Source organism: Pelodiscus sinensis, chromosome 1, assembly GCF_049634645.1.
Source record: "Pelodiscus sinensis isolate JC-2024 chromosome 1, ASM4963464v1, whole genome shotgun sequence".
NCBI lineage: Eukaryota > Metazoa > Chordata > Testudines > Trionychidae > Pelodiscus > Pelodiscus sinensis.
In genome coordinates this window covers 1,380,313-1,394,546 of record NC_134711.1, presented here as the reverse complement: position 1 = coordinate 1,394,546, position 14,234 = coordinate 1,380,313, and the positions used below count along the sequence as shown (strand labels likewise).

The window sequence follows — 14,234 nt, the reverse complement described above, 5'->3', positions numbered from 1 at the left end:
TCCAGAAGATCCCTTATTCCTGATTTTGAGAGAAATAAGGGATCTTCCGGAAAGGGTTTATTTTCCGAAAGATCCCGTCTAGACTGGCGCTTTTCTCCGGCAAAGCCCCGAGCCGGAAAAAAAGCGGCAGCCATGTTCATGTAAATGCCGCGGGGGATATTTAAAACCCCCACGGCATTTGCAATTCCGAAGTGTCTCATTAGCATCCCTTTTCCGGAAAAGGGTGCCAATGTAGACACAACCCAGCTGTTCAGGATTCTCTAAACACATGAAAATTAATTAATACAGTTATGCGCCCAGCTACAAGGAACGCAGGCCAGGCCTACGGCAAGGGGACCCATCCCCCAATGTCCTGGCTTCTCTCTGAGGATCCTGGAAGGCGGAGAGTCGTTAAAGGATGTAGGGGATCACAGCTCAGCATGAGCTCCCAGTGCAGCGTGATCCTGGGACGTGCATAGAGGGGATTGGTGAGTCGGAGCAGGGAGGGATTTCACCGCTGCACGCGGCACTGGTGAGCTTGACACTCAATACTGCGTCTCGTTGTGGTGCCTTTTCCTCCTTTCCTGCAGATGAAGGCCAGAAGGGGGCCCACCGATTATCTGGACTGACCTGGCACCTTTCACAGGCCGTTACATCTCACCCAGATACCTCTGTCCCCAGCCCAAAGATTTCAAGTAGACCCAGAGCTTTCAGTCCTCAGGAAACTAACCAGAGGCTGCCACAGCCTAAGTCCTGGTTTCCCCAGAATCAGGCCCTGAGTTTCTGCACTGCAGGGCCCCAAGCAGCTCCAAGTATGTCCAGCTACTGGTATGTCAAACTCCAGGGCTGTGTCTAGACTGGCCAGTTTTTCCGGAAAATCAGTCGCTTTTCCGGAAAAACGTGCCAGCTGCCTACACTGGCCACTTGAATTTCCGCAAAAGCACTGACTTCCTACTGTAAGAAATCAGTGCTTCTTGCAGAAATACTATGCTGCTCCCGTTCGGGCAAAAGTCCCTTTTGTTTTCCGCAAAAAAGCCCAGATCGCGAAAATGGCGATTGGGGCTTTTTTGCGGAAAAGCGCGTCTAGATTGGCACGGACACTTTTCCGCAAAAAGTGCTTTTGCAGAAAAGCGTCCGTGACAATCTAGATGCTCTGTTCTGAAAATGCTTTTAACGGAAATCTTTTCTGTTAAAAGCATTTCCGGAAAATCATGCCAGTCTAGACACATCCCAGGTGTGTCCAGCTCCAGGTGTGTCCAGCTCCTGGTGTGTGCAATTCCAAATGTGTCCAACTCCAGGTGTGTCCAGCTATCAGTGTGTCCAATCCCAGGTGTGTCCAGTTCCTGGTGTATCCAGCTCAAGATGCATCCAACTCCAGGTATGTTCAGCTCCCGGTGTGTCCAGCTCCCAGCGTATCCAGCTCCAAGGATACCCAGCTCCCGGTGTGTCCAGCTTCAGGTGTATCCAGCTCCCAGCGTGCCAAGCTCCTGGTGTGTCCAGCTCCCGGCGTGTCCAGCTCCTGGCACGTCCAGCTCCCGGCATGTCCAGCTCCCGACGGTCCAGCTCCTGGCATGTCCAGCTCCTGGTGGTCCAGCTCCCGGTGTGCCGAGCTCCTGGTGTGTCCAGCTCCTGGCATGTCCAGCTCCTGGTGGTCCAGCTCCCGGTGTGCCGAGCTCCCAGTGTGTCCAGCTCCCAGTGGTCCAGCTCCCAGTGTGCCGAGCTCCTGGTGTGTCCAGCTCCCGGCGTGTCCAGCTCCCGGCATGTCCAGCTCCCGGCATGTCCAGCTCCCGGCGTGTCCAGTTCCCGGTGTGCCGAGCTCCCAGTGTATCCAGCTCCCGGCGGTCCAGCTCCCGGCGGTCCAGCTCCCGACGTGTCCAGCTCCCAGCGGTCCAGCTCCTGACGTGTCCAGCTCCCGACGTGTCCAGCTCCCGGTGTGCCGAGCTCCTGGTGTGTTCAGCTCCCAGCGTGTCCAGCTCCCGGCGTGTCCAGCTCCCAGTGTGCCGAGCTCCTGGAGTGTCCAGCAGTGTCCACTGCAAGGACCTTCCCTAGGGGCAAACATTGTAACAGGTCCAGCCGGGCCCACTGCCATGGGTGTGGCAGGCCAGGCCCAGGAGGGCCGCCCAGCCCCGGTAAGGGAGACGCGGGTGCTGAGCTGAGCCCCAGCTGGCTGTGGGGGGTGAGGGGAGCCGGGTGCCCTGCCTCTGGGCTCCTGGCTGGAAAGCCTGCGAGAGCACCGGCCAGCTCCGTCTCCATGGAAACCAAGGACAGCTTCCTCCCCCCCCCCTCTTTGGCCCAGCCAGGCCCCGATACTCAGAGCCATGTGGGATGCTGCGGGGTGTGGGGGCAGCATGGCCTAGTGAACGGAGGACGAGGTCACAGGGGACACCTGAGGGGGCAGGGTCCACACCAGTTGTTTCAGAGTGAGGGGTACCGGTGGGTGGGTGGGGGGGGATGAGGAGACCTCGTGTGGCCCCTAAGCGGATCACAGCCTGAGCTCCCTCGGTTCCCAACCCACCCACCCTCACTGACCCTGTCTCTCTCTGAGGAGCCCCTGCACCGGACCACTCTCAGCTCAGCTCCTGCCACTTAAAAGGCCGAGCGGGGAGCAAATGCTGTCAAAACAGGCAAAAATCAAACCTGCTCCAGCGTCTGAGGGGGCAGCTAGCCCAGAGGCTGTCCCACCGAGGAAAGCTGGGCCGGAGAAAGGAGAGGCCAGCCAAGAGTCCCCAAAGAGTGGAGAACTCAGCCAGGAGCCCCCCAAGAAGGGAAAGACCAGCCCAGAGTCCCTCAAGAAGGAAGAAGCCAAGCAGGAGGCCCCCAAGAAGGGAGAGTCCAGCCAGGAGCCCGCCAAGAAGGGAGAAGCCAAGCAGGAGCCCCCCAAGAAGGGAAAGACCAGCCCAGAGTCCCTCAAAAAAGAAGAAGCCGAGCAAGAGGCCCTAAAGAAGGGAGAGGCCAGCCCAGAGGTCTCCAAGAAGGGAGAGACCAGCCAAGAAGCCCCCAAGAAGCCAGTCTTCCCCTTTGGCAGTAAGCATGTGAAGAGCAATGGGACATCACAACACAACTCCCATGGGGACTGACGCCTGGGCTACACTGGAAAATTAAGTCAGCCTGACTACGTCACTCAGGAAAGTGGAAAAGCCACACCTCTGAGCGGCGTAGGGAAGCCGGCCTAGCCCCCAGTGTAGACAGCACGAGGCTGATGGAAGAATTCTTCTGTCGACCTAGCTAATGTCTGGATTAACTACAGTGACGGGAGAACTACTGGCCTTTTCTGTGTGGGAAGGAGGCCTCCCAGGCCACACCGTAGGATAAACAAAGGAGGCGGTCTCCTGGGTTGGCCCAAGCCATGTTGAAAAAAACCCTGGAATAGTTTCCAGGGCCATTGGAATGCAACTTCCCTGCTCCCGGCCTGGCCCTTACTCCTCCCAGATGGAGAAGGACGTCAGCCTGGCGCAGCCCATCCCTCACGCTGTATGGTATTGGCGAGAGCAAGGGACAGCCTGCTGCGGTGTTGGGGCCCTTAGCCCGGGAGAACCCTGGCTGGAGTTGTAGGTGCTACACTGGCCCTGAGGTCCACGGGTGGAGATATGAGTGCCTAGGAAGCACCTCGCCAGCCTGGTGTGGCTTTGAAGGGGCGTTTTCAGTCCTGGCTGGCTAGGTCTGCTTTTGGGTTCCTGAGAATTAGACCCAGAGTCTCAGGAGAGGGGCTTGACTCGTCTCTTCCCCTTCCTTTTCTCCCCTTCCATTAGAGATTCCTTTTCGGCCTCATCACTGGCGGCTGGTGACGTTGCTGCTGGGGTTCTGCTGCCTGCTTTTGCTCAGCATACTGTTCGTCTTGATTGCCGAGTGTGAGTATCTGCCAGAGAGCCTGCTTTCACCAGGCGCATGGTGTGGCACAGGGACCCCCTTGCTGGCTCATAACTGCCCCTTGGCCCCTGTGGAAAGGGGGTTCCCTTGTGTATCTGTGGAGCAGTAATCCGGCCTTTGTATCTGGAGTATCGCGTCCAATAGCTGGAGTCCTGGACCCCCCACTACAGAAAGGATGTGGACACATTGGAGAGGGGCCAGTGGAGGGCAACAAAAATGATTTCGGGGCTGGAGCACATGACCTATGAGGAGAGGCTGAGGGAGTTGGGTTTGTTTAGTCTGCAGAAGAGAAGAGTGAGGGGGGTTTGATGCAGCCTTCACCTCCCTGAAGGAGGTTGCCAGGAGGCTGGAGAGAGGCTGTTCTGAGTGGGGGCAGATAACAGAACAAGGAGCGATGGTCTCAAGTTGCAGTGGGGAAGGTTTAGGCTGGATATTAGGAAAAACTATTTCTCTAGGAGGGTGGGGAAGCCCTGGGCTGGGTTCCCTAGGGAGGGGGTGGAATCTCCATCCCTAGAGGTTTTCAAGTCCCAGTTTGACCAAGCCCTGGCTGGGATGATTGAGTCGGGCTTGGTCCTGCTCTGGTCAGGAGTTGGACTTGTTGACTCCTGAGGTCTCTGCCAGCCCTGGGATTCTATTGTTTTTATCTAGGGAACTCCACTGGCCACTGTAGGAGGCTGAGGTGCATCCCAGATCACCCACTTCTCCCATGACCCCCCAGTCCCCTTTCCTGCACAGATTCTCAGACTGCCTGAGAACCCTTTTTGGAAATGCTGCTGTAAATCGGGCTGCTTCCTGTTGTGCGTGAGTGAGGGACATCCATATGGGAAGGGCGAGGCACGACCAGCTCCCTGTAACGACTTTTCCAGTTCCATCAAGATCCATTCCCCTTTTCTTCTGCAGAGCAGGAATAGCTCAGTGGTTTGAGCATTGGCCTGCTAAACCCAAGGTTGTGAGTTTAATCCTTGAGGGAGCCATCTAGGGCAAATCTATTAAGGATGGTACTTGGTCCTGCTATGAGGGTAGGGGACTGGAGTCAATGACCTTGCAAGGTCCCTTCCACCTCTGTGAGATGCTATATCTCTATATATTATTATTATTATCCCTTGCTCTTCGCTGCCCTTCCACTGGCTGATGGATGGCTAAGACGGTTTTGAGACGCACACCTGCCGGCACTTGCAAGCACCCGAAGGATGTGAAATAGTTAGAGGCGCTGCTTCACTCTCAAAGTGGAAAGGAGAAAACGGTACTTGCATGGCCCATCCCCCCTTGCTGCACCGCTAGTTTCACATGGGCCGTTTGTCTTTGTGCCTTTCAGATTTGCATATTTCAGCAACAGCCAACAGAAAGATGGCAACGCTCCAAAGAGAGACCCAGAAACTCAAGGATTCAGTGAAGCAGCAGGCAGGAGGCAAAGGTGAGGGAGGAGTTAATTAAGGGGCTGCTCTTTTCACAAAGATGGGGAGCAAGTGTCATGGGGTAAGATTTATCCCAGCGTGTAACCGGCTGTAATATGACAGGTGGTCTGGGCTGAGCGGGTCAAATCGGGATGAATTGCTTAGATCCAGGGCTACCTAGAGCCCACGACTGGGGTTTTCCTCTATAAGGCACCAAAACAGACAGAGTACTCCAGCTGCCGCTCTGGCCAGTAAGAAGTTGCACAAGCAAATCCCCTTAGGCACTCCAGCTTTACCTGTGCCACAGACAGCCCCGCTCTTTGCACAGGTGAGAGGTTATGAAAACCATCTCACCAACTCCAAACAGGTCCTCCTGAGCCCCTGTATAAAACTATGGTACGCCCACATCTTGAATACTGTGTACAGATGTGGTCTCCTCGCTTCAAAAAAGGTATACTGGCATTAGAAAAGGTTCAGAAAAGAGCAACTAAAATAGCTAGGGGTTTGGAACGGGTCCCGTATGAGGAGAGGCTAAAGAGACTGGGTATTTTCAGTTTAGAAATGAGGAGACTGAGGGGGGATATGATAGAGGTCTATAAAATCATGAGTGGTGTGGAGAGGGTGAATAAAGAAAAGTTATTTACTTGTTCCCATAATATAAGAACTAGAGGACACCAATTGAAATGAATGGGTAGCAGGTTTAAAACTAATAAAAGAAAGTTCTTTATACAGCGCATAGTCAACCTGTGGAACTCCTTGCCAGAGGAGGCTGTGAAGGCTAGGACTATAACAGAGTTTAAAAAAGTGCTAGATAATTTCATGGAGGTTAGGTTCATAAAGGGCTATTAGCCAGGTGATAAAATGGTGTCCTTGGCCTCTGTTTGTTAGAGGCTGGAGAGGGATGGCAGGAGACAAATCGCTTGATCATTGTCTTTGGTCCACCCCCTAGGGCACCTGGCACTGGCCACTGTCAGCAGACAGACTACTGGCCATTCTTATGTTCTTATTAAAGGCCCAGCCGCAGTCCCAGGTCAATTTATACCTCAGCTCTTACCTGAAAGAGAATCCTCGAGCATCTAAAATGTAGAGGTTTGTTAATAAAAAGAAAGAAAAGGCTGAGAAGAGATTGCTAAAGAAAGCGCATTCCACACATCAGCCACCAAGCTCTTGATGTAGGCTCGTAGCAGAGATGTAACAAACCACTGGGTTAAAAGTCTGGGGTGTACCTCCTATGTCAGGATGGATCAGCAAATCCTTCCCGGCTCTCTATCCTTACCAATGGTGCTTCTGGAGCAGAGGGCAGGAGCAAAAATAAAAATGGAGGAACCCGCAGGATCCTTTTATAATTTTGTCCGTGCGGCGGGAAATCCTTTGTTCTCCTCCCAAAATGGAGATCATTGCAAGACCACTAACCTGCCCGGGTCCATTAGGCAAGCGACCACAGGGCCTCCTCGTCTGCGGGTTTCCAGCAGACTCCCCCAGGGCTGTGTCTACACTGGCCGCGAGTATTTGCGCAAGAACACTGACGTTCTACTGTATGAAATCAGTACTTCTTGCGCAAATATTCTGACACTCCCGCTCAGGGATAAGTCCTCTTGTACAAGTGTTCTTGCGCAAGAGGCCAGTGTAGACAGGTAACATCAATTTCTTGCACACGAGAGCGTCTACACTGGCACGGATGCTTTTGCGCAAAAGCAAATCTTTTGCACAAAGGCACGTGCCAGTCTTGACGCTCTCTTACTCAAATACTCTAATGCAAAAACTCTTGCGTTTACAGTATGGGCGCTAAATCTTGCCAGTCTAGACGTAGCCCAGGTGTTTATTGGCCACACTTAAGAGCCATTGTCCATTGTGACGTCGTGGGGGGCTGAGTTCACTTTTGTGGTCGCGGTGTGCACTCACTGTTCACTCTGTTGTGCTGTGTGTGATTCTTACTGCCCTGTGCTGCTCTGTAGTGACTCGTGTGTATGTGTGTGTGCGTGTGTGTGTGCGATGCCCAGCGGGGATGGGATCTCTGGGGGAGAACTCCCGAGGAGAGGCATGTAGGCAAAGGCCCAGGCTGGCCTGACACCTGAGCTAGGTGGAGGATTCAGTCTGGTGACACTTTGCCCAGGAATCTGAACAAAGCAGGAGGCGGAGTCTGGGGGGCTGTGACCAGTGCCTGTGAGCATGAGTTAATTTCGGCTGGCTTGGGGGAGAAGGGAGCCTGGCTGGCTTGGGGAGCCAGGCGGGGGTCCAGAGTGGGGGCTGTGGGCCCCCCGTCCCGAAGATGGATGGTTCTGACGGCTCCTGGTTCCTGTAACAACAAGTCTGGGCTATGCTATGTCCCTGGGAACCCACAAATCCTCTGTTCTACTTTCCGGCTGAGAGTCGCGTCTGGCTGTGGAGGGGAGGTGCAGGGCCCGTGACGTCCATGCAGCATCCATGCAGCAGAACTATTCACAGAATCGCCGTTCCCCACCATAGGTGGTCGAGGCCTAGTGCTCCCCCCCAGAGAACATGTAAATACAAGCAGAGAGCCCATACAAAACCCATACAAGTAGACGAGTAGCAGAAACAGAATGAGTGCGGCTTGAGCTTTGACGAGAGACCTCACGTGGCTCAGAATTTGGGGGCACACACACCCCAGTGAGCGCAACAGTGATCTGCACGTTCACATGAAAAGCCAATAACGTGATGCCGGCCAGCTTCAGGTGGGTTCTGCTGGGGCCTGGCCACAAAAGATGCATCCGAGCCCCGCAGAAAGGAAACTCACCCGCTATGTTTTGTCTTCCAAGACAGCACATGCGCCACGTGTCTGGACGACTGGGTGCAGCGTGGCGATGCCTGCTACCTTTTCTCCAAAGAGCTTGCAATGTGGACAGAGTGCATTGAGTACTGTAAGAAGCAGGGCGCCCAACTCGTTAAGATGGACACTCAGGGAGAACTGGTAAAAACATGGTTTCTATTCTCTCTCTCCCCCCCCCCCCCCCGACACTAATATTTGACCCAATGGATAATATCAATAGGCTGAAGGATTGGTGGGTTCCCCCTAGTGGGAGGGAATTATAGGTTGAACCTCTCTAGTCTGGCGCCCTCGGGACCTGACCGGTGCCGAACCAAAGAATTTTCCGGATCTTCAGAAGAGAAGAGGGAGGGGGGATTTGAGAGCAGCCTTCAACTCCCTGAAGGGAGGTTCCAAAGAGGCTGGAGAGAGGCTGTTCTCAGTAGTGACAGATGGCAGAACAAGGAGCGATGGTCTCAAGTTGCGGTGGGAAAGGTCCAGGTTGGATATTAGGAAAAACTACATCACTAGGAGGGTGGTGAAGCACTGGAATGGGTTCCCTAGGGAGGGGGTGGAATCTCCATCCCTAGAGGTGTTTTAAGTCCTGGCTTGACAAAGCCCTGGCTGGGTTGATTGAGTTGGGATTGGTCCTGCCTTGGGCAGGGGGCTGGATAGATGGTCTCCTGAGGTCTCTTCCAGCTCTATGATTCTAATATTGTCTAGCAGCCTTACTAACACTTCCTCTGCTTACAGGGCTGTTAGAGGGCATTTAGGGGTTAATTAGAGCTAAATAACAGCACAGAACACTGAGAGCCAGGTCCGGTTACTGTAAACAAATTTTATGGGGCCAGGGGAAACTTGGCCATGCCCATAAAAAGTGGACATCCAGATAACTAAAATCATTCCAGGCCATGGATGTTTCTGGACCAAAGAATTCTGGACTAGAGAAGCTGAATGCCCCGTGGTTCTCAACCAGGGATACATATACCCATGGGGGGTGCCTTAAGGTCTTTCAGGGGGAACAACAACTCATCCGGCTACTTGTAGAACTCTACAAACCTGCGGATATCCACAGGTATCTGCATCTGCAAGTGTCACTGAGTATATGCACAGCTCATTTTTGTGGATATGGACGTGAATACAAATTTTGTATCTGCACAGGGCTCTGGTTATTTGTCTGGTTTTGCTACATAAAGAGGACTCGCAAAGTCAGTGCAAACTCACATTTCCAACAGACAACGCCTTGTGCATACTGCTCTGTACACTGACATGTAACTACAGTCGTCCTGTTTCAATCCAGTAGTTTAGAATTTGATGGTAAAGCCGAGAAAGTCAGCAATTTGCCCAGCGGCTCACTACTGGGACTCTTTCGCATGCTGCTGTCTGATTTCGTAAGCAAGCTGTGTTTAAGTGAGGTGAAACTTGGGGGTACACAAGCCGTCAGCCTCCTGGAAGGGATACAGTGTTTTGGAAAGGTTGAGAGCCGCTCTTCTAGGGCCCCATCACTGCCAAGTCCTTTCATGAGGAGACACACTGGTCATCTGGGTCCAGAACTAGACAAACGGGCTTAGAAAGTCCTGAGCGCCCCAGGTCTGGGAGGGAAAGAGTTAATCAGCAGGCTGGGGGACCGTTAGCATCCCAGGTGTGGAGCACAGAAGAGAAGGTGCCATCTAGCAGCCGGGATACATTTGGCTGTGCTATGGACTGGCTGTAGAGGTTGGGTCCATCAAGGGTTCCATGTTCCGTTCCATCCCGTTGGGGCACCTGGCATTGGGCACTGTCGGCAGACAGGACGCTGGGCTAGAGGGACCTTTGGTCTGAGCCAGTGTGACCGTGCTGATGTTCTCATGGTGACCCAGAATAGCCATTCTCGTGTCTATACTTCTAATAGAATCCTGGGGCAGGAAGAGACCTCAAGAGTCATCGAGTCCAACACTGGTGCTTAAAGGCCATTTGCTTTGCCCCTATTTGCGCCCTGGTTAAAGGCGTAACTTCCTCTTGGCTCGGATGTGGACAGGGCTTTGCAGCTCCCTTTCTAGCCTTTATTCCAAATATAACTTAGATAGGGCCACGATAAGGTGGGTGCATAATTGGCTGGATAACCGTAGTCAGAGAGTTGTTGTTAACGGTGCTAAATCCTGCTGGAAAGGGATAACAAGTGGAGTTCCGCAAGGGTCTGTTTTGGGACCCGTACTGTTCAATATCTTCATCAATGATGTAGATATTGGGATAGAGAGTACGCTTATTAAGTTTGCAGATGATACCAAACTGGGTGGAGATGCAACTTCTTTGGAGGATAGGGACATAATTCAAAATGACCTTAGCAAGTTAGAGAAATGGTCAGAGGTAAACAGGATGAGGTTTAATAAAGAGAAATGCAAAGTGCTCCACTTAGGAAGGAACAATCAGTTCCATACATACAAGATGGGAAGCGACTGTCTAGGAAGGAGCATGGCGGAAAGGGATCTAGGGGTCATAGTGGACCACAAGTTGAATATGAGTCAACAGTGTGATGCTGTTGCAAAAAAAGCAAATATGATTCTAGGTTGTATCAACAGGTGTGTTGTAAGCAAAACTCGTGAAGGCATTCTGCCGCTCTACTCTGCACTAGTTAGGCCTCAGCTGGAGTATTGTGTCCAGTTCTGGGCACCACATTTCAAGAAAGATGTGGAGAAATTGGAAAGGGTACAGAGAAGAGCGACAAGAATGATTAAAGGTCTAGAAAAAAAGAAAAAAAAAGAAGATTAAGGGGGGACATGATAGCGGTTTTCAAATATCTAAAAGGGTGTCACAAGGAGGAAGGAGAAAATTTGTTCCTCTTGGTTTCTGAGGACAGGACAAGGAGTAATGGGCTTAAACTGCAGCAAGGGAAGTTTAGATTGGACATTAGGAAAAAATTCCTAACTGTCAGGGTGGTCAAATATTGGAATAAATTGCCAAGGGAGGTGGTGGAATCTCCCGCTCTGGAGATATTTGAGAACAGGTTAGATAGACATCTGTCAGGGATGGTGTAGATGGAGCTTGGTCCTGCTTTGAGGGCGGGGGGCTGGACTCGATGACCTCTCGAGGTCCCTTCCAGTCCTATGATTCTATGATTCCCACCTTGGTATTAAACGGTGGGGGGGTGACGGTCCCCTCCTCCATGGCAGACCCTCGGGAGCGTGTTCAACGCTGGTCCTGAGACACCTGGAGCTGAACTCCTCCACTCCCAGCTCCATTGTCCCCGTAGCTCCTGACGGCTGTTAAGCACACCCCGTGCATGCCACACCCAACTTCCGGATTGCTCCGGTCCATCCCGTCGAGTCTCCACTGCCTTGCTCTAGCAAATCTGCTGGCACCCGATACATTCCCAAACAAACCTAGGAACCAATGTCTTCCTCCCTTATTTCACACTGAACCATGAGTCTGGGGGTTCCTGGTGCTTTCCTCTCTACACAGGGAACTGTTAGCCCCCAACCTGAACGGAGGTTCACAGTCAGGAGGAAGCAGGGTTTGACGGTGCATGTGCTTATCCCCGTGCAGGTGTTCCTCAAGTGGCACACGAGTAAACTTTACAATATCCAGTTCAGATATCGCCAGTACTACAACTACTGGATTGGCCTGATCTACAAAGTGGACCTCGCGAAGTGGGTCTGGCTGGATGGGACCCCGTTCACACTGGAGCTGTAAGTGTCCCCTTCCTGAGTGATGCAGAATTCACCAAGGCCTCAAGAGGGACAGACAACAGCCACCGGTCAATGCAGTGTGTGCAGCGACATGTGGTGGATCGGCACCACTTTACACCCAGTGCTGTCCCCTCCTGGCTAATCCCAGAGACCGTGACCACAGGGAAAAGAAAGGAACATTGGACTAGTGTGGGGCTGGAGCTGCAGCCCCCTCAGGGGGTAGAAAACCCTGGCGTGGGCTACCTGGGCTCCAGGAAGGCAGGGGGCCGGGGCTGCACCCCTGCTACGTCCTTGCCTCACACGGGTGGGTGGTGACTGGGCTGAGATTTGCACATCTGCACTCACTGGCACGTGCTTGTGAGCCAGCATGGCGGGGAATCATCACCAGGTAGACGCTAGCAGCCAATGGCGGCCGCAGGCCCCTTGAGAGAAGTCTGGGAGGGGACACAACTGACATGTGGAGCAACACAACTGACATGTGGAGCAACACAACTGACATGTGGAGATAACTGAATTTCTGTTTCAAGTTTGACAGCGCTTTATTAATTTTGTACTTTTTACTCCCGAAAATTTCATCACCCGCCTGGCTACAATTAAGTTGTTTAAACAAATGTATTGCAATAGTAGACATTTTGTGTGTGTGTCTGAAAACTTTAGGTTCTGGGAGTACTTATAATTTTTTTTAACTGGGGGTACTTCATAAAAAAAAAGTTGAGAAACATTGATCCGGATGGTGCTTGGTCCTGCCATCAAGGCAAGGGACTGGACTTGATGACCTTCCTAGTCTAGTGTTCTATGATTCTATGACTCTATCACCTGTTTCTCCTCCCAGCTAGAACAACCCACTAGACCCCACCTTTCTGGCTAATCACTAGAGTCGAAAGGGTTGACACGGGTGTTAAAAGTGGGATCCAATATCCACGGAACAAACCTGAGAGTTGGTACGGCATTCTGCTCGGCCCACGCTGGAACAAAGAATGGAAATGCTCATAAAACCCAAAGCTGGCGAACAGACGTTAATACAAGCCCTAGAACAGAGCTAGGGACGTCCCACCGGAAACTGAAAGAAAAGGGGCATGAAACCAAAGAAGCATCTTCCCGGTTAGGGAATGTGCTCTGGGCGCTGTCCATGTGTCAGTCTAGCAGACAAAGGCAGAAGAAACTCACAGGCTGGAAGTTGAAATGAGACCAATTTGAATGATGAAGAAGGTGCCCGTTTTTCTCAGGGAATGTTTCTTTTCCAGGTCTTCCGTGAGACCCAAAGTCATCGCCAGAGCAGACATCTGCGTGTTTTTTATACAAGGCAAGTCCTATATTATGGATTGCACTATAAAATACCGCTGCCTCTGCAAGAAGACCAAGTGATAAGGGGACTTCCAACGGAATTGTGTTCTGAATGAGATTCCCTGCACCGACGGCCCCTTTATTCCATGGAAACACACAATTATTTGTAAATACAATTAATAAAAAGTTTCTTAACCTTAAAGTATGTGCGGGGAGTGGGATTGGGTTTACGCGTTTCCCTCTGTTCCTTTCCTTCGACCCTTTTCCTGCTCTGATTTCCAGCTTCCTTCCACTCGGAGCCAGATTCACAAGCAACACGGGTGTTTCAGATTCGAGAAACTCGCTAGGATTTACGATCCTTGGGCTGTGGCCTAGGCTGCCTGCACACTGCAAGGGGAGAGCCAGGTGCCCCAGAAGGAAAACAGCTGACCTGCAATTCATTTGCAAATTCATTCCAATCCAAGTAGACCTGAATAAAGATTTGAATTGGTTAATACACTACAGAGACAACTTCCCCTCTCTTGATATTCACATCTTCCCATCAGCTGCTGTGAATGTGCCACACACCCCTTGACTTAATTAGCCTCAACACTTGAAGGCTACGTCTACACTGGCCTCTTCTTCGGAAAAGGCATGCTAATTTCCAACTTCAGAATAGGGAAATCCGCGGGGGATTTAAATATCCCCCGCGGGATTTAAATAAACATGTCCGCCACTTTTTTTCCGGCTTGGGGAAAAGCCGGAAAAAAGCATCTAGACTGGCGCGATCCTCCGGAATAAAGCTCTTTTCCGGAGGATCTCTTATTCCTACCTGAAAGTAGGAATAAGAGATCCTCCGGAAAAGGGCTTTATTCCGGAGGATCGCGCCACTCTAGACGCTTTTTTCCGGCTTTTCCCCAAGCCGGAAAAAAAGCGGCGGACATGTTTATTTAAATCCCGCAGGGGATATTTAAATCCCCCGCGGATTTCCCTATTCTGAAGTTGGAAATTAGCATGCCCCTTCCAAAGAAGGGGCCAGTGTAGACGTAGCCGATAAGTAAGGGTATGTCTACACTACAAAGTTAATTCGAACTAACAGACGTTAGTTCGAATTAACTTTGATAGGCGCTACACTAGCGCTCCGCTAGTTCGAACTTAATTCGAACTAGCGGAGCGCTTAATTCGAACTAGGTAAACCTCATTCCACAAGGACTAACGCCTAGTTCGAATTAGCTAGTTCGAATTAAGGGGTGTGTAGCCACTTAATTCGAACTAGTGGGAGGCTAGCCCTCCCCAGCTTGC

General features: G+C 51.8%; 1 protein-coding gene across 1 annotated transcript; it reads left to right on the top strand.

Moving 5' to 3' along the window:
- The first annotated feature begins 2,269 nt into the window (after positions 1–2,269).
- Positions 2,270–13,607, top strand: LOC106731764 (natural killer cells antigen CD94-like). Its single transcript, XM_025183006.2, has 6 exons — positions 2,270–3,003; positions 3,729–3,827; positions 5,162–5,260; positions 8,018–8,169; positions 11,527–11,669; positions 12,914–13,607. The coding sequence occupies exons 1-6, from the start codon at positions 2,589–2,591 to the stop codon at positions 13,032–13,034; spliced, it is 1,029 nt and encodes a 342-aa protein (XP_025038791.2). The 5' UTR covers positions 2,270–2,588; the 3' UTR covers positions 13,035–13,607.
- Positions 13,608–14,234: the final 627 nt, after the last annotated feature.